General features: G+C 42.2%; 1 protein-coding gene across 1 annotated transcript in view; it reads right to left on the bottom strand.

Moving 5' to 3' along the window:
* Nucleotides 1-21,268, bottom strand: part of LOC119976524 (golgin subfamily A member 4-like) — a 1,176,663-nt gene that overhangs the window by 235,980 nt on the left and 919,415 nt on the right. The window contains exons 136-139 of the mRNA XM_038817077.1: nucleotides 21,059-21,085; nucleotides 19,168-19,203; nucleotides 15,460-15,486; nucleotides 12,049-12,084 (exon numbers count right to left, since the gene is read on the bottom strand). Coding sequence (XP_038673005.1) covers nucleotides 12,049-12,084; nucleotides 15,460-15,486; nucleotides 19,168-19,203; nucleotides 21,059-21,085 — 126 coding nt within the window. The remainder of the gene's footprint in view (nucleotides 1-12,048; nucleotides 12,085-15,459; nucleotides 15,487-19,167; nucleotides 19,204-21,058; nucleotides 21,086-21,268) is intronic.

The raw sequence follows: 21,268 nt of genomic DNA, 5'->3' as shown, positions 1-21,268 counted from the left end.
AAGCACATTTTCAAAATTGTTCCTATGATAAGTCCGAATAATCTAAATGCAGGATTTGAAGGTAGATTTTTTTTTCATTATTATCTGAAGAACAGAAACATAATCATCTGTACAGAAATTAATTTAGAGGAATATTACGTTTTGTTTCAACTTCGAAACAAGAATAATATTTTCAGGAGTTAAAAATAACCCAGTGTCATTTAAAAATTACATTTTAGCAGCAAAGCAAGCTTGCACCGAAGCAAAACGTGATCCCTAATCGGCCACTCTTCTTGATTCCCAAATATTCAATGTCAATCTACTTATTGTCGAATAGTTTATTATCTGAATGGAATTTGCGATCTAGGTAGTAATAATTCACAACGAGTTAAAACAGATGTTTAAGGCGATGCAAATTATTAAAATGCTCAGGGGTGAAATTTGCGAGCTTGATAAAATAATGAAGTGCGTACATTAGATAGATATTAAACATCTTTTCCCAAAGGAATTGGAGTCGATAATTTGAAGGAATAGATTTAAGTTGAGAGGGCAGAGATACAAAAGAGACCAGAGGGGTATCTCTGTCACACAGAGGGTTGTGAGCATCTGGAACGGCCAACCAGCGGCAGTGGTGGAGGCGGGTTCATTTTAAAAAGAGTTAGACAGCTAATTGGGCAGGATGGGTATCCAGGGACATGGGCCAAATGTGGGCAAGTGGTACTAGCTTAGTTATATAAACTAGGCGTCATGGACAAGCTGGGCCGCTGGGACTGTTTCCATGCTGTAAACATCTGTGACTCTATGACTCTATCTGCCATATTGCCGTCCAATCAACCGTACACACTTCATAATTATGTGGCCATAGTAAACAAAAAAAGTATACTCTGTCTCTTCCCTTCGGAACTTATGTAGATATAAACAACTGAGAGCGGACTTCTGATATCACGACAAATGCACATGTTTCGCCTGCCAACTTGAAAGTGCCCCGTTTATCAATGTTATCTATCTCCTATCTCTTGTTCGTAGCAATCTTTTTAGGGAAGGATTCGTAGCAATCTTTTTAGAGACGGATTACTTCATTTTGGAATTTTACTGAAACTGCAAACTGGTTCTCAAAAGGTATGTATAAAACTGTCGAACACATGTTCATTTTGTAAAATCCACATCTATTATATGTGATCGTACTTTAATTTTATGAGTTTGATGTTGCTCGTCTCCAAGTTTCTTCATTCAAATTTCGGCTAAATTGTCCATTGTCCATTGGCTCCTGTCCTGCAAAATCTTGAAGAGCGACGTTTTAATTGTTAATTTCAAATCTGTATTTATTTTCTCTGTCCCATGTGTTCACAGTAAGAAGTCTGACAACACCGGTAAAACTCCCCATGTGAATGAAGAGATGTGTTCGAGAAAAAAATATATAGACAAAGTCAAAGATGAAAGACAATGCTTTGAATGTGAGCATTCGCAGTTAATTCAGTATTTACAGACCAAGAGATACGGGTAACTGAAGATAAATGAGGTGTGAATTGTCTCAAGCCAGGACAGTTTGTAGGATTTCGCAAGCCCAGGCCAGATGGTGGGTGTTGAATATAATGCAACATGAATCCAAGATGATGGTTGAGGCCGTACTCATGTGTGCGAAACTTGACTATAAGTTTCTGCTCAGCGGTTTTGTATTGTCGAGTATCCTGAAAGCCGCCTTGGAGAACGCTTTACCGGAGATCAGAGGCTGAATGCCCTTGACAGCTGAAGTGTTCCTCGACTGGAAGAGAACATTCCTGCCTGGCGATTTTTGCGCGATGTCCGTTCATCGATTGTCACAGCATCTGCATTATTTCCCCAATGTGCCAGACTTCAGGACATCCTTTCCTGCAGCGTATGAGGTACACAACGTTGGCCGAGATGCACGGATATGTACATCGTACCTGGTGGTAGGTCTTTTCACGTGTAATGGTGGTACCCATGTCGATAATCTGGCACGTCTTGGACAGAATACAGGCAGGGTTATGGGGTATCGAGGTCGCTGTTCTGAATGTTATGTAGTTGGCTGCAAACAATGGTTTGTTTGATGTTGCACGGTTATTTGAAGGGAAGTAGTGGGGGTGTGGGGATGACCTTAGCAAGATGTTCATCTTCATCGATGACGTGTTGAAGTTTTCGAAGAAAATATCGTACTTTCTCCACTGGGGAACTACTGGACGACGAAGGGTACTCTGTTGGTTGTGTCCCGTGTTTGTCTTCTGAGGAGGTCGGTGCAGTTTTATGCTGTGGCGTGTTGGAACTGTTGACTGATGAGTCATGCGACATATCCCGTTTACTGAAGGGCATCTTTCAAAGTCAGTAAATGCCTGCTAAGCTCCTCCTCGTCTGATCAGATCCTGTGTCGACGGTGGGCGTCTCCATAGGGGATGGCTCCCTTAATGTGTTTAGGGTGGATGCTGGAGAAGTGGAGCATCGTGAAGTTATCAGTGGGCTTGCGGTCAAGCGAAGTGCTTAGGTGACCATCCTTAATGGAGATGAGTATTCCCCGAATGCAACCGATTTTGGAGAGTAGTCCATGATGAATCTGATGGTGGGATGGAACCTCATGATGTCAACGTGTAGTCGCTTCAGTGATTCTTCTCCGTGGTTCCAAAGGAGAAACATATAATCGATTAATCTTGTGTATAACGTCAGTTGAAGGTCCTGTGCGTTGAGGAGGTCTTGTTCAAACTTGGGCATGAAGACGATGGCATATTAACGTGCGAATATGTTCCCCACTGATGTTCCGTGCGTCTGGATGAAGAACCTGTTGCCAAAGTGGAAGACGTTGTGATCCAGAACGAAGTGCCTGAGTTGCAGAATTGCATCTGGAGATTGGCAGCTGTCAATGACCTTGACCTTGTTGAGAACTGAGGATGTTGTGGCAATGCGGTCGCCATTGGGATGCTGTTGGAGACTGCAGAGCCGACTATTGTGACGAGGAATGTTCCTGGTTCCTGGAACTACAGGCGCTGAAAAATGCGCTCGTACGAATGGGATATGGGGCTCGACACATCGATCGACAGTTCCAACACGCCACAGCACAACACTGCACCAACCTTCTCAGAAGGCAAACACAACAGACTACCCTTCATCGTCCTGTACTTCGCCGGACTGAAGAAACTATGACATCTTCGCAGCCTTCAACACGTCGTCGATGATGATGAACATCTTGCAAAGGTCATTCCTACACCCCCAAGACTTGCCTTTAAACAACCGCGCAACCTCAAACAAAGCCTTGTTTGCTGCAAACGACCCAGCCTTCAGAACAGCGACCACAATACCACAGAACCTCTGCAAGACGGACTTGATCATCGACATGGGTCCCACCGTTACGCACGAGAACTCCACCCACCAGGTGCACAATAAATACTCGTGAAACTCGGCCAACGTTGTTTACTTCATAGGCTGCAGGAAAGGATCTAACGAAGTGTAGTACATTGGCGAGACCATGCAGACGCTGCAACAACGGATGATTGGTCATAGTGCGATAATGGCCAGTCAAGAATATTCAGTTCCACTCGGGGAACACTGCAGCCGTCAAGGTCATTCAGCCTCTGACCTCCGGCAAGCGTACCCCAAGGCGGCCTTTAGGATGCGCGACAATTCAAATTCGCCGAGCAGAAACCTATAGCTAAGTTCTGAACACATGAGTACGGCCGCAAACGGGACCCTGGATTCATGTTGTATTACATTCACCCCCCCACCTTCTGGCCTGGGCTTGCGAAATCCTACCAACTGCCCTGGCTTGAGACAATTCACACCTCTTTAAACCGGGGTTACTCCTATCTCTGGATCTGTAAAGACTTAAGTACCTGAAAATGCTCGCATTCAAAGCATTGTTTTGCATCTGTGACTTTGTATATATATATATATGTTTCTGGAACATACATTGTCATTCACCTCAGGAAGGAGCAGTGCTGCACCACCTAGTGATTCGAAACAAACCTGCTGGCCTTCAACCTGGTGTTGTAAGACTGCTTACTGTGATCACTCCAGTCCATATACGGAATCTCCACATCATGTGTTTGATCATTATTCAGCCAAGAACATGACCACTACTCTCTAGAAGGACAAGAACTTTAATGAATTGTCCATGAGCGTTATGAGATGCTCGACCATCAGAAGGGCATTTCGGAGTCAACTATATTGCTGTAACTCTGCAGTCATATGGTGGACAGACAAGATAAGAGTCATCGCTTTCCATTCCGAAAGGGGAAGATATTTTAACTTTCATTGATGACAAATATGGGCGTCTTAGATTTTAATTCAACAAATTGATTGATTTTAAATTTCACAATCTACGTTGTTGTGATTCGAATGCCGGTCTCTGGATTACTGGTCCAGTGATAAAACCAATGCGTCAACACCATCCCTTATATATCGCCGTTCCATCAGTGTCGCTGGGGGAAAATGTTGCAACTCCCTCCCGAACCAAAGTGGAGGTGTCCATTACCTTTGAATGTCAGCATTAAAAATTACATCTCACCAGCAGCTCTTAAGGACAACTAAAGATTGACAAGGAATTGTACCCCAGCAAGCGATGCCCACATCCTTGGAAAATGAATGTTTTTTTAAAAATCACAGTCTTTTTGTCTCTTTGTAATTTTAAGTGATCATCTCTTCATTGCTGTTTTATCGATTCTCTTGAATTAATTTCCTGAATGGGATACTCAGGATCATTTTGCACTCTTAATGAAAAGTGTGCACGCCTGATTTGGTTTTAAAGCATTCTCAAACATCAAGCATACCACATTTTAAATCCTTACAGCAGTCTTATCTTACGTAGTACGTCACACATTGATTCGTATTATTCTTACTATATATTTTTGAAAATTAAGTAGAATTTTTTGAACACTACATAAGTGTGTATCTTATTGTTTCTCCAACTTAATCATAACCAGATATTTTAGAATGTTTACTATTAAACCTTCCAACTTAACTAGGCAGTGATCTTTGTTAAAGTTAACGCGGCCCCGCAAAGCTGTGTACTTAGACCCCTACTGTTCTCGCTACACACACACGACAGCGTAGCAAAATTTGTTCCAACTCCATCTACAGATTTGCTGACGATACGACCATAGTGCGTGGGACCTCGAATAATGACGAGTCAGAACACAGGAGGGAGATCGAGAACGAAGTGGAGTGCCGGAAAAACAATTTATTCCTCAATGCCAGCAAAACTCAAGAGCTAGTTATTGACTTCAGCGAGCAAAGGACTGTACACGCCCCTGTCACCATCAACGGTCCGATGTAGAGAGTGTTAGCAGTTTCAAATTCCCATGGGTACACATCTACAAAAATCTGTCCTGGTCCACCCACGTCGACACTGCCGCCAAGAAAGCACAATAACGCCTATACTTACTCAGCAGACGAAGGATGTTTGGCATTTCCAGATTAACTCTTTCCAACTTTTACAGATGCACCATAGAAAGCATCCTATCTGGCTTCATCACTGCCTGGTATGACAACTGTTCGGCCCAGGACGGCAAGAAACTTCCGAGAGTCCTGAACATAGCCCAGTCCATCACAGGAACCTGCCTCCCATACATTGACTCCATCTGCTCCTCCCACTGCCTGGGGATGCAGGCAACATAATCAAAGACCCCTCCCACCCGGATTACTCACTCTTGCAACTGCTACCATCGGGCACATTATGCAAAAATCTAAGAACACGCATGAACAGACTCAAAATCAGCGTCGTCCCAGCTGTTTGCAGACTCGTAATCGACCCTCTTCTGGTCTGACCTCATTAGCACTGCACCCCTGTGTGCTTCACGCGATGCCGGTGTTATGGAAGTTACATTGTGTACATTGTGTTCCATTGTGCATTTTCTTTTATTTCCTTTCCTTTTCACGTACTTAATTATCTGTTCAGCTGCTCCCAGAAAAACACGTTTTTCAGTTCCTCGGTACACGTGACAATAAGGTAAATCCAATCCAGATGGTTTCTTTTATTTCCCTTGTAGCACGTCCGTTTAAAAAATGCCATGTGTTGAATTACGTCATCATTTCAAAATTCAAGCATATGTTATCATTTTATTTGTATTGATGGTTAGTCATCTTCATTGACTTTTAATATACACGGTATAGGTGTATCGCAAAGTAGAAATAAAATATCATGGATACTGAGAAACTCAAATGAAGGCGTAATTGCAGGTGTGCAGGTTGTGCAAGTTAGGTGCAGGTTTGATGCAATGTGCAGGATAGGTAGTTTGGTGATGCTAAATTGCCTCTTTCTTTCCAAAGGTTATTTGGGGTTGCGTGGATTGAGTAGGTGGAATGTGCGTTCGAATGTTCTTTGTTGGCTCTCTGGGCATAATGGCTCTTTCCTGCTTCTCGGGATTCTATTACGTAAACAGCGCTTTGGTGGAGTTGCAAATAAGTTTACGATTCGAAATCGAAAATGACTCTTCCTCAAAAAGAACTAATATCGCCACATGATGTGTCTTCTGTTTCTTGAATGTGGGAATTGCAAGGAAGAACGCAGTGAAGAGCAGATCTGGGGTCGAGATGACTCTTTCTTAAATGAAAATAAAAACTGTCATTGAAGAAATGACAAAGGGACAGTTATTACTTTGGCACAGTGACAAATACTTTCCCCACATTATTTTGACTGGCAGCAGAATGAACATCTCTTTTCCAAAATTGAAGAATAAGCATATGAAAGATCAGGTACGCACGTGACAAATTTAATTCTAAATTGTAAATTACATCCTTTTCTGTGTAAGTGTTGAACACACAACAATGAGACTGTAAAAACACTGCATAACAAGAATAAATGGGCTTGTTACTCGAGGGAATGTTGCTAATCATTGAAACACTGCAACAGCTCGAACGTAACGATATTTGTCCAGTTCAATGTGTTGAATAATAATGTTAACTGGCCGGAAATTACGGGGGATGACGTGTGTTCAATGCCGGTATTCCTCAAAGTAGGAACACATTACCTAATGTAGGGAGGCTACTCGGTGAGGTCCAAATACAATATACCAATTTCAAAGTGAGTAAACTGTAATTTAATTTGCGTGTGGCTCTAAAGAGTTTAGAGGTAAACGAGTTCAAGGTGCAACTATAAATTTGCATGCAAAGGTTGAAGTAGGACGCCGAAGACTTATCTGGACCAACTGAAAATTGGCGCAGTGTGTCGAGCAGGGAATTCATGCTTTTCACTTTCAATGCCCTGTCCAGTTGCCCCGGGTACCCGTAAACGCACTGGACATGCAACACCTGCCCCTTTGCCACATATCTTCCGGAATTGCAAGTTCTCAAAAACTCCTTCCAGGTGATGCAAATATTTTTGTATACTTATTTCGTTTTATTATACAGGACACTTTTCCGACAAAGCCGTTTCATCTTTATACGGGAATTGGGCGACGGTTTTGAGTAGTGGTGCGGAAACAAGGGCACGACTTTTAAGCTCATAAATATTATAATTTATCTCGTTGCTCGCATGCACATATTTCCGTTCTTGTCCTAATCCAGTATTCTCCCATAACTGCAGGCAAGCCCAAAGAAAATCGCTGACGTTTCGATTCGGCTCCATACCAACTTCGGGACTCAACAGTGACTTATGTTTCTCCATGCCATTTTAATTTGCTTTCTTTGCCACGTGCTGATTTAAATAAAGCGTAACTTTAGCTGATTCCAGATCTTACGGGTTTGGAATGAAGTCATCCAAAGTTAATGCATGAAAACATTTTGAATTCCACAAATTTGGCAACTTAAAAAATGTAATTGTCGATCCATGTGATAAAAACGCAAGGCCCACCAACATCGAATCGCCGTTTTGACAACAAGCTTTAGCAATTTCGTTCTTTTTTTTTTTTGCCCAGATGTGTAGGCTTACCAACTAGACTTTTTAGATGCAGAAGTTACTTCGCGCACATTTCTGCGCCTTGCTCTTCGCTACAGAAATGTATATTCCCGATCTTCTGAACCAAAGTCATTTAAAAACGCTATTGTATCTGTTACGCCAAATCGGGACTCATCGGCATCCTCTTCCATTATGTCTGCCTTTTTGAAAAGTTGTTTAATGGGCATACACAGTTTCTAACCCTCGATCAACATGTCATCATGACATTGCACTGTTGAGTAAATCGGAATATTTTGTCTCTGTGTATGCATTGTCTGTTACTTTGTGAGTCATTCTCTCAGCCAGATAGGGTTGGTAATTGTTATTCCGAATATTGTTATTCGTATCATGGGCAGTTACTTACGCAATACTATAGGTATATTTCTGCCCTTCAAGTCTCATTATCAAATCAATGCACTTCAGTGCAGCATTCTGCTTGGATATCTAATTTTCCTTTCAGGGGAACAAGTTACTTGGCCTCGTTCACTTAAAAGCTCTGCTGAAATTAGTCGCCAGGAAACAGATATCAGCATGTTTAAACTGAAGCTCATTCCGAAGAAACAGTTGCTTCTCTCAAAATTGTTCTCTCCCCAAGATTCAAGAACTATTCTTTCACATCCTTATTCAAACTGAAGGAATGATGAATTATTTCATATTTATTTTTCGCCATTAGGAGATTGTGCTCCTCCATCTTCCAGTCTTCCATAGTTATTTAATAATAATTGCTATATTTATTTTTACTTTTTATTAACCCATTGATTCATTTATTGATTTGATTACCCTTTCGTTTATGCGTTAATATAGGCATCTATACATGTATTCAGTTATGTACTTAGTTATTTGTTTAGTTACGTATCTATCTGTTTATGTATGAAGTGCGCATAAACAGTATCTGTCTTAATGTATAGAAACACAGAACTTATGAGCAGGAGGAGGCCATTAGGCCCAGGCAGGCGACTCTGCCTTTCGTCACGATTATGGCTGATCATCCAACTCAATAGACTAATTCTGCCCTCTGCCCTTAACCCTTGACTTCATTCGTCTATAGTGCCATATAGCCACCTCCTGGATGTATTCAATGTCTTAGCCTCTACTATTTCCTGTGGTACTGAATTCCACAGCCTCATCACTGTCTGGGTGAAGAAACGTCTCCTTATCTTTGTCACAAATGGTCTACCCCGAATCCACAGACTGTGACCCCTAATTCTACTCACAGCCACCATCGGTAACATTTTGGCTGGATCCAGCCTATCCGGACCTGATATAATTTTATCAGTCTCTATGAGATCCCCCTCATTCGTCTAAACTCGAGTAAAAACAATCATAACCTAGTCAATCTCTTCCCGTACGTCAGTCCCGTCATTATCGGAATCAGTCTGGCAAATCTTCGGTTTACACCCTCGAAAGCAAATACACCATGCCTCGGAAAAGGTGACCAAAACTGCAAGCAATATTCTACGTATGGCCTAACCAAGATCATGTATGATTGAAACAACGTATCCCTGCTCTTGTACTCGAAAACCCTCGCACATAAACCCAACACACAATTTATCTTCTTTGCCGGCTGCTGCACCTGCATGCCTACCTTCACATCTGGTGTACAACGACATCCAAGTCCCGCTGCACACGCCAACTCCCAATTTACAGCTCTTCAGGTCGTAATCTCCCTTCTTATGTTTGCTTCCAAAGTGAATGATCTTGCATTTATCCAAAGAGTACTGCATCTGCCATTGATTTTTCCACCCAGCCAACCTGTCCAGATTGTGCTGATGAATCTCTCCACCTCATCACAGTTCACCATCTAACCCAACTTGGTAGCATCTGCAAACTTTGAGATGTAGATTTTGTTCCCTCGTTCAAATCATGAATATATACATATATTTAAATAAAAAGCAGAATTTATAAAATACCAAAATTATAAAAGTAGCAAATTGATTGTTGATACCAATCGTCTGTACCATGGATGAGCATGAAAACTAATTGCGAAACTGAAAATGTATACATGTGAAGTGAACAATGTCGACAGTTTGGATAAGAAGATACAATACTGCCTGAATAGCGCAGTTAAAAACAGTGAATAGGACCACAATGACACGGGGGTTTTATTTGCTCTGATCCATGCAGGTGGCAGGAAGTATTACTCAGCAAAGCCCAAGCGATGGTTTGTTTACTCCATTGTGTACAACAGTAGCGAAATTATGCCAAATGATTAAAAACCCAGTCTATAGCTGCCCCATTGTATCCAGTTATGCTCGAAGCATTTTAGGAAGAATATAATGATCGCTGAGCGGCTGCAGAAGAGATTGTTTGGGTTGTTTCAACGGATGGAGCATTTTTGGTGCTATCAGAATATGTGGGCAATGTTATCTGGGACAGCATACATTTATTGGTTATTTCCTATTGCTCTTGATGGGGCATTTAGGAACTAACTACATTGCGTCAAGTGTGGAGGCAGATATAGGCCAGACAAGGTAGGGCTGTGGATTTCCTTCCATAAAGGACATTCGTGAACCAGATGCTTTTATTTTTCCTGAGCCCAATTGGCACCTGGTCTTCATTAGACGTCTAATTCCAGATTTTTATTCAGCTCAGAGTTCAGCGATTTTCTGGATCGCTGCAAGGCTAGGACCGTGGCAATGCCAGTGCACCACTGTCTCCCCAAGAGTTGCACATGATTTATGTTTTTAAAAAACAAGTGCTGTTCCCCTTGCAGCGAATGACGCTGAGGGAAGATTCATAGAATTGTCGACGAGTAATTATTGTAAGATCGACATGGAAATCTATTTTTTTCCAGTTTAAAGAGCAGGTCCTGCGGTGCATTATGACTGTATTATCACGACAGTCACATAACTCTTCATGTCCAAAGGGAGACGTTTGACCTTTCCGACAGCTGCTGCTCAGACTGAGCATTTCACCTCGTGCCATCTCTCCATGGGCCATAAGTTTACCTGCACTTCCTTATCAGATCGCACTCTCATTAGATTTAGAATGCTTTAACTGACTCTCCACCACCACACGTTTAAGCCGTGTATTCATAATCAGGACCATTTGGTGCGTAAAACATTTGTCCACATATCATCTTTGGTTAGTTTGCTTTGGTTAAATTGTAGCAAATCTGTACCATTTAATTTTCGGTGCTTTCCTGAGTGGAAACAGTCTCTCCATATCGTCTTTATTCAGATCCCACATAATTTTCGCCCACTGTCAAATCTTCCATTAGCCTTCTTTTCTCGACGGAAAGCAAACCTAATTAGCAGGTTATCTTTTAACCAGAGTTCCTTATGTTTAAAAGCTTACGAAATTTTTTCTTCATCATCCTTAATAATTCCATGTCCTCACCAACGGTTTGCACACATAATTCGACGTAATACTGTGCTCAATGTTCTATCTTGTGGCAAGGCAGTACAACGCCATTAGATTTCTGTATGTCCGCATTGATAAATGCCACGAAGCAATTATTCTTTAATCATAACTCTCTCAATTTCCCTTTCCACCTAAAATAATATATGTGCAGATATATTCAAGTCACGCTTCTCCGAGGACCACTTTCGTTGTAAACTATATCTGATATATTGTATCTGCACCTTATTCCTGTCAGCACAGTTTACACTTCTTTGCATCGAGTGGTGTCTGCTGCAGGTACACCCATAAGAGTGCCTTTCAAATGCTTTGTAGTTTTGCACTATTTGCTGACTGTTTACGGTGCCTCTAGTTTTTATGTGTAGTTAGTTTTTGCACAACAAGTCGTCATGAGCTTGTACCCACTGCCGAGCAGAATGAAAATTTGGGGAAAAAATATACGGTTAAAAAAAGACACCGATGGGTATCTCATAAAGAAAGATGCATGGCGGTGTTAATTGTATGGATGAATATACCTGATTGAGTTCATCATTGCTGTCCAATTTGGATAGGATGGACCGAAAGTCGTCGATCTGTTCGATCGCTGATTTTATAATCTGTAGCATATATTTTTTGGAAGAACTGCTTGCTTCACATTTTCGAAGAGATTGAGAATTGTTACTATATAAATGAAATTGATTCAGCTGCATCTGTGTATCAAAATAGTTTGACAATTTTTTCAACTTTCTAGATAATAATTATTAAGTGGACTGCTCCATAAAGCCAAATTACGTGACTGAGTGTAGCATGGATTTTTCATTATCAGTTGTTCAACGTGATATTTGTTGACCTACCTGTGTCTTTCACACGCTTCCGTAGCATTTCTAATTCTAAACAAAAGAAAATGAGAAAGTCGTCACAACGAAAGAGAGGCAAAGATCATGGTATCAAAGGTAGGAAGTTTGAAATGCAATAGTTACCAATGCTCACAAACAAAATCGACGGCATGGAGTTGGCGTTAATCAGAAAAGCCGACCTTAAAACACAGGATCTTCTGCAAAACGAGTATAATTAGAAATCAGGAGATGGCGTTTCAGTGCATGACGTCGTTCAGTGATTGCATGAAGAACCTGGTTCGGTAGCCAAATTGGCAAAATTATATGTCCAATCAGACACGAATGAAAACAGATAGAAATAATCAAGGAGCAGGCAAAACCAAAACTCACGCGGGATTAACATGTCAGACAGGGTGCCACCAACAAACCTGTACATGTACGAAAAGGAGCAATCTCACACTGCTCTTCTCTGATTACGTGCCCTACATGAACTTCATGGCGGGTGTGCAGTGAATTATCATGGCGGGTCTTCCGTTTCTATCTGTGGGGAAAATTATGTCTCCAATAGCGAGGGCACGAAGTGGCCGGATGCTTTCTGGGCCACGATGAGCAGCTGCGACGGGAAATTCAGCCATTCCCATCTCTAGCTTCAGCGTGCCTACGTGTCAGGTTGAGGGGTGTTGTCCAAGCTGGTCTCTTCGTCAGTGCTCGGCTCACAGCTGGCTCCGTCTGTGGTATTGCCTTGGGCGAGGAGACTGTATGGAACCACACCACACAATCTCACAGAGGTCTTGCAAGACACAAGTTAAGATGCATGATTACACCACTGACCAAGGTAGACTTGATCTGTTGGGGATGCGCCTGGTGTGGAGGTGAGGGTCGGGGTGAGGGTGAGAGTGGTGAGACGGGTGGTGGAATGATGTGCGGTTCTTGTGACGGTGTTTTGAGGGGCGGGGTGAGTGACGTGAGGGTGGGGATGTGGGTTGAGTGGTGACTGGGGTGGTGTGTGGTACTGTTGGGAGGTTGGCACACTCTTCACTGGGGACGGCAACTCAACAGCGTCTAACTTTCTCGCCCACGCCGACCACCCAGGTATCCTACGTTCCTTCCTGCCTGCTAAGCACGTCCAGGATCCTCTGCTATGGTTTCGGCCGCAGGTCCAGCCTCCCACCTCTAATTTTGTGCAACTCCTGGCGGTTATGAGCGACATTCTCCTGGGGGGTTGGGGGGGGGTGTGATGGGGAGGAATTGAAAGTTACAGTGTCACACAATCCGTCTGGGGGTTGGGTAGCTGGTTGTCTCACTAGCCAAGTCACTGGGCCATGCTGGGTATGGTTGCGGACACGTGGTGCGGGGTGAGGGTTCGGCCGCCCTCCTGGTGAAGGGGTTCGTCATTTCACAGGTGTGTGGGATGAAGGTTCGCAGCAGGGGCACAGTGCTGCTCGAAGGAGGTTGTGCAGTTTTTTTCAGGTTCTTCCAGATGTTGTTGCTGATGGCACTCACTGCCTCGATACCTGCGACCAAACATGGCAAATGATAGGGACTCGCAGTCTCCTTCCCAGGCCGGGATATAGGGGCATCCTGCTCTCCTCCACCATGTCCAAGAGGGTCTCCAGCTCAGTGCATGTGAATCTCGGAGCCGCTCTGCTCCCTGGCATCCTGTTAGCTGGGATGATGTGTGTGTGGATTGAGGTATGTATTTGCGACTTCAGCTTGTTAACCTCCTGAGTGTCACTTCCGAAACCAGAAAATCCAACACTGGAATCTCATTGGAACCGATTGTGTTCCATGCGGCGCCGGTGCTAGCCACTGACAAATAGCTGAATCGGTCCAGTTGCGGCGCCAAACTTGTCGTGAAAATCCAGGAATCTGTGCTGCAAATAGTCTCACAAATAGAGAATTCTGTCACTTATGTCTGGCCATGTTCAATCATCACAAATGCTGTGATGTGCTCCAAAGAATAAAATCTAAATGAGTCATGAATTCCAAGGCGATTGTGCTCATTGACTTTAACTCTCTCCAACCAGCCAAATTCCAAAATTGTAAATGGCTGCAGATAGTATATGATCGTTTGAAATTTCATAACCTCTGCAATACAAACAATGCATTTGGTAGAAGTGGGAAGCTCCAGTGGTTTATACACAAATGAGGCTAGAGGTGCGCTATTGTTTTCACCTTAACCTCTGGACCAACGTTCTCCAGTCCAGCTGCGATTCTGAAATTAATTTATGATGTTCAACTCAGATAATTCACCTGGTAGTGCTTTCTGAACTCTCTTTATTAACATGGTTGTTTTGAATGCTTAGAAATATCTCTACTTGTGCTTATGCCTCCCAGTGGGGCGAGTCAAAGCGGTTTATTTTCAGCTCTGCATTGCCCTCCGAACCAATTTCACAGTTTAATGTTTCTACCACATCAGCTCTAAATATTTCCTCAGCACTAGTTGGATGTTTTAATTCATGCTGCTTGAACACCCGCTGTTGGACGATCGGATTTGACACCATCATATCCGAGGCGAAACTGTTTCAATGTACCCCAACTGACACTGGTTCATTGAGAATTATGCAATAATCCTGTACAATTATAATATAGGTGCTACCTTCCCATAAATGATATCGGTATCACATACAATACTCAACTATGTCAGATTGAGGGTGACATGTGGCGCAGTGGTTAGCACTGGGACTGCGGGCGCTCAGGACCCAGTTTCGAATTCCAGCCCTGGGTCACTGGAAATGTGAAATTTGCACATTTTCCCCATGTCTGCGTGGGTTTCACCCCCACAACTCAAAGATGTGCAGAGTATGTGGATTGGCAACACTAAATTGTCCCTTAATTGGAAAAAAATAGTTGGGTACTCTAAAAGTATTTTTTAAGAAAGAATATGTGAGCTTAAACTCGAACATAGTAATATCCAGAGATTAAGAAAGTAAAGCAAAGCTCCGACAATTTTCGAATAAACATTTCATTATATGCATACTGCACAACGGTACGATAACTTGCCAAATTTCAATAGATTGCAAATATGAAATGAGGAATTGACAACTTGTTGATGTTGATAGATTGAGCAGATTAAATCTTATTTCAAACCTCGTAGCGAGACTTGATGTTGAATTGATCAAACTGTCTTAAAAGAGCTGGATCGGCAATGTAAAATTCATAGCTTTTCCATCTACACCGTCCGATCGCTAATCCGATTTAACTGACGTGATCGGGACCATTTTAACATTCCCATAAGCAATCATGGTTGTTCAGAAGTAAATCGTACTTTAAACTTTTCTGGAAGCACATTCTATCTGGTTATCTGTATGCATGGGTATTGCTTCGCAAGTTCTCACAAGGTCTCTGGGAAAAGTGATACTGATTTTCTTCAAGTAAACTAAGTTGTGTGCAAACAAGAGAACATTGAAATTTGCCAAAGTCGCTTGCCTGATATATGTTTACGCAGATTTCCATCTAAGTTGAAGGAATTAATTGAAGTAATATCAGAAACAGATGTCAATTGAAATGTCAGGAAGTTCTGAAGAAATGAGCATTGAAAATACATATGGTGAAAAGATATAATGAAGTATCCATTGCGGAAAACAAAGAATTATATGTTTTATTACATTGTTCGGCAAGGAAACAATTTATTTTAGATTTTGTATCGTATATATTTCAATTGAAAGTTTACGCATTTTTTAAGTTTTGATACCGAACCTATTTTCATCTCCATAATTTCAAACTCTAGCTGCATGATCTTTTCCAGTAAATTTAGATTAGCTAAATCTTCTTTTTCCAATTAAGGGGCAATTTATCGTGGACAATTCACCAAACTTGAACATCTTTTTTGGATTCTGGGGGTGAGGCCCATGCAGACAGGGGGAGAATGTGCAAACTCCACACAGATGATGGCTCGGGGACGGCATTTGGACCCAGGTACTCGGCGCCTCACGGTAGCATGGTGGTTAGCATCAATGCTTCACAGCTCCAGCGTCCCAGGTTCGATTCTCGGCTGGGTCACTGTCTGTGTGGAGCCTGCACGTCCTCCCCGTGTGTGCGTGGGTTTCCTCCGGGTGCTCCGGTTTCCTCCCACAGTCCAAAGACGTGCGGGTTAGGTGGATTGGCCATGCTAAATTGCCCGTAGTGTAAGGTTAATGGGGGGATTGTTGGGTTATGGGTATACGGGTTACGTGGGTTTAAGTAGGGTGATCATTGTTCGGCACAACATCGAGGGCCGAAGGGCCTGTTCTGTGCTGTACTGTTCTATGTTCTATGCCTTGAGGCAGCAGTGTTAATCACTACACCGTGCTGCACTAACCGTGACCAATATGGATAATTTTCTCCAGAGCTCTCAGAGGGCAGCACGGTAGCATGGTGGTTAGCATAAATGCTTCACAGCTCCAGGGTCCCAGGTTCGATTCTGGGTCACTGTCTGTGTGGAGTCTGCACGTCCTACCCGTGTGTGCGTCGGTTTCCTCCGGGTGCTCCGGTTTCCTCCCACAGTCCAAAGATGTGCAGGTTAGGTGGATTGGCCATGATAAATTGCCCTTAGTGTCCTATAGAATAAGGTTAATTGGGGGGTGGTGGGTTAAGGGTATGGGGTGGATACGTGGGTTTGAGTGGGGTGATCATTGCTCGGCACAACATCGAGGGCCGAAGGGTCTGTGCTGTACTGTTCTATATATATATCCCTCTGATCCACGCCTCCGCTCCCCATGTACATTACCCAGTCATATTTAAGCCACGCCGTTGTCCTTGCCGTCTCAAGAGACTAATATGTCCTTCCATATAATACACTGATTATTCGTAATTATATTGTTCTTTGAAAACATACTTATTCCGCACTCAGAATTTGTGATACGTTGGATCAAATAACTTCACAAATATAAATCTACGAGTTGGTAATATCACATTAATAGTGGCGGTGTTGCAAGATGACCGTCTTGTTGAAGATTGTGTGAGATTGAGGATCGATACTGTGAAAGTATGTGGACGTCACATAAATCTCGGAGGCATCAGCTTAGTACAACAATGATAAATAATCTTGGTTTAGATATTATGTATGTGGAATAAATGTGGGTGTAATTACACAGGGAATAGCTTAATAATCACATAATTATAGTCCCCATAACAGTAAAAAAAAAACAATGTTGTCGACAACACGTCAATAGATAATAACGGGTCTGGAAGCACTTTACTGCAATTATCACATGCGACTTTCAACTTGACATTAATTTGGCAATGTGGATTGACAATGTCTAAGTGGATAATGAGTGCATGTATTGCACTTTAATGCCATATTGCAGCAGTACGTCCTTGATTGTAGAATGGACGAAATATTGAACCTGGTAATGTGTAATGAGGCAGGATCAGTCAAATACATCATAATAAAGAGTTTTACCTGCCCGAGGGATCGCAACATGATACAATTTGGCTGTCGGTCAAATTGGGATGCGCGTGCCCTTAAATGGTGTCTTAAACTTTCACAAATATGCGAAGACAAACCTGGCTCATGGTCTGAGAGGTCTCAGTGGTTACTGCATAGCTTGGTGAGAAGGATTCTGGTAAACTGAAATATCGTACATTTGAAGTGATATATTGTTTTTTAATTTAGAGTGTCCAATTATTTTTTTCTCCAATTAAGGGACTATTTAGCGTGGCCAATGTACCTAACTTGCACAGCTCTTGTTGTGGGAGTGAAACCCACGCAAACTGCACACGGACAGATATCGGGGGCCGGGACCTGAACCCACGTTCTCAGCGCTGTCGTCCCAGTGCTACCCATTGCGCCACATGCCGCTCCCATGTAAGGCGATTTGATAAATCCCAACAAAATAATAATCCACTGATGAAGAAATATTCCACTTGAAGTAATCAACACCAATGGCTGACGAAGGACGTTCAATGAGTCATTAAAGAAAAATAGAAGTGTCATATGCCGTGAAAGTTACACGTTGGCCAAATTATGGAAATGCTTTCAGAAACCAATAAATAAACACTGAACATGTAATAATAGCACTGGGCGAATTGGACAATGGAAGCAAACGAGTGAGCAATATAAAACATTTCTCAAAAACGTAAAAACACATTTGTTATGACGATACGGAGTCTACAGGCACTGTAATAGATTATCCACATAGATTGGCAGGAGGATTACAGGATATAAAAATGTGAGATGTGAGCCCACTTAGCGAGGAATAAATTTAGTACAGAATAACATTTAAGTGACAAGACTGCAGGCTGGTGCAAACAGAAATAACTCAATTTTCATGTTCATGAGTCACCAAAAGTCAGCTTGCAGAAACAACATGAAAATGTAAAGCTGAATGAACTATTAGCATGCCTTGCAAGTGGTGTGGTCCAGAAAGATAACAAACGTGCTGCTTTGCAAACACAGAGCACATTTTTCGGCACCCTATGCAATATTGTTCAACATGGGAAGGAAGGACACGCTTCCATTTGAAGCAGTGCAGAGCAGTTAATCCGCGAATATTTTCTATGTTATCTCACGAGGCTAGTTAGAGCAGCTTCGGCAAATACATATTGGTATTCCGTAAAATAATTTTTATGCAAATGAAACAGATAAGATTCAGAGTGGACTTGATAACGACTGGCAGTGATGGCGCTACATCTCATGGGTGGTGACACCAAGACCTGCGACCTGGTGGGCGGGAGACACAAGGCGGAGATGAAGAGCAGACTGTTTCTTGCACAAATATTCGTGCGTGCAGTGGATTTGGTTCATCGTGATAATGAAATAAAGCCTGCAATATTCCGCCGGTGTATCCATGGATTCGTTCGTTGCAAGAATGAACTTACCATTGCGGATAGTCTGCCTTAGATTCTTGATGGCCATCACGGTAGAACAATGGTTAGCACTGATGCTGCACAGTGGCAGGGACAAGGATTCGATTCCCGGCTGGACTACATTCTCTGTAGAGTCCGCTTGCTGTCTCCCGGGTGCTCCGGTTTCCTCACACATATGCTGAAATAATTGCTTGTTTGGTGAATTGAACATTCTGAATTCTCCCTCGGTGTGTCCGAACAAGCGCCGGAGTGGGGCGATCTAACTTCATTGCAATGTTAATGTCAGCCTACTTGTGACACTAATAAAGATTATTATTACAACAGCGAACTTTCCATTCTTACACTCACCTTTACCCTCGAGACTTTCTTTCAATTGCTTTATTTCTTTAAAAACGAGGAAATAAAATCAGGACTTCGGGTCAAAGATAAAGTATGTCTCCGGATCTGAAGATTATACACTTATGGGAACATAATGCAAAGTGAGGTTGGGGGGTAAAGATTAATCTTGATAATTGGCCTCCAATTGATTAGGTATTAAATTTTCCAATGTATTACGAGTAGTGAGTTACTAATCCACCCGTTTCTTGCCTGCAAATAATTAAGCCGATGTGTAGCGACATAACCAAGACTGAGGCTCAAGAAACAGCTTCGTTTTGAATCACGATTTAATGCTTGCAAAATATTGTTATTGATTCATATATTGTCGCTCAGATAGAAAATCAGATGAGCAACTGAATGATTGCCCTTCGAATATCTTCTTCCCATGTCCAATAAGGATAAGCTTCCAGGAGCTAAAATTGATATTTATATCCAATCATGTTACATTTTTGTTGAAGTGTGTTACGTTCATCAGTTAGCTTGTGCTTTATCGCTATGAAAGGAAGATCGATGGATCAAAGTGTGTGAAGAAGAAGGACCACCAGAAAAAAAATGTGGAAACACATCAAATACTTAAAAACATAAGTGTTCGATTTTCCAACAATGAATCGTCCACAAGTGCAGCACAAAACGTTACGTATGCAATGATTGTAAGTAATATGTACAATCTTTATACTGGACATCGGAAGTTTGCTCTTTCGGATGGTCAATGCAGACTCTATTGGCGGAATGATCGCTTTCTGCGCAGTTGGGATTCTCTGAAATTAGATCCAAATCGATGTTCTTTTTGTTCACCAAAAACAGTTATTTATTCCACAGCAATTTGTATTTCGGGGAGTCAACAAATTGCTTTCTGAACTGGCTGCACGTTGATATATATCAAATATTTTTTTGAAGTGTAACGTACCCACTCAATTGCACAATGTTTACGATAGTTAAACAATCTGATGGTTCTCCGTTCCGAATGTTAAGAAACAGGGTTAGCATCGGTAGAAAGGGTGGGTCTGCTTCTGCGGCATAACGACAACTCTACGCATACCTGCCACGTAGTTAAACATTACGTGAACTTCGGAAAATAATGAACTGCGGACAAATGGACGGTGGAAGGAAGATGAGCCTGAAAAGATTGCAGAAAACCTTTGGAAGCAGAGGAGGTGAATGACTCAAGAAATTATTTCTGAGGGCGGCATGTGGCACAGTGGTTAGCACTGGGACTGCGGCGCTGCGGACCCGTGTTTGAAGTCCGACCCTGAGTCACTGCCCGTCTGAGTTTGCACATTCTCGCCATGTCTGCGTGCGTTTCACCCCCATAAGGTGGATTGGGCAGGCTAAATTGCGCCTTAAGTGGAAACAAAAATAATTAGATACTCTAAATTGAAAATTAAAGAAATGTGTTCTGAACGTAAACGAAAGGTAAACAAAATTGTCCTTACAGAGAATGAATGTGCCCTTCCTCTGAAGACTGTTTCCAGAGCTGTTACATTGTGCAATTGAAGCAATTTAGTCGCCAGTGCATTGGTAATAATGGTCAAAAATGAAAGTGGATCCTATAAGTTTGATACCGTTCCTTACTGTGCCGAAACAGTGTTTGATGAACAGGGACAAATACAATTGATCCAATAGTTAGATGATCACTTGAGCCACACTATTCCATTAAATTCAAGCAGAAAACTGAAAAGACAATACAACAAGCTGATTCTCAAGCCATCTAAGTTCCTCCAATTGTGGTCAAATAGCGGCCACAAACTTCCTGCCACGGCACAGAATAATTAATTTGGTTCGATGTGGTGGCGGAAACACAGAAAACTTGTTTTAAATACGGTACAAGACATGTAAACCATTGACAATTGTTCTTGTTTACCTAAGGTGTGTTCAACCTCGTATTTAGCTGAAACGACAAAAACAATGTTCGCAGAGGACGAGTCAGAGTACGAATTTTCCTCCTTACTGCTTGATCGGATTAATTGCTTTAAATTCAGAAATGTGTAGATGGCACAAAAATATTGCAGGATATTGTGGAGCAAAATAATTGCCGAATAAAACAAGGGACAAAATATCCGAAATCACTTCA

This window comes from Scyliorhinus canicula, chromosome 13 (assembly GCF_902713615.1).
Source record: "Scyliorhinus canicula chromosome 13, sScyCan1.1, whole genome shotgun sequence".
In the NCBI taxonomy this organism is placed as follows: Eukaryota; Metazoa; Chordata; class Chondrichthyes; order Carcharhiniformes; family Scyliorhinidae; genus Scyliorhinus; species Scyliorhinus canicula.
The sequence above is the reverse complement of the archived record's forward strand: the minus strand, read 5'-3'. Positions and strand labels throughout refer to the sequence as shown.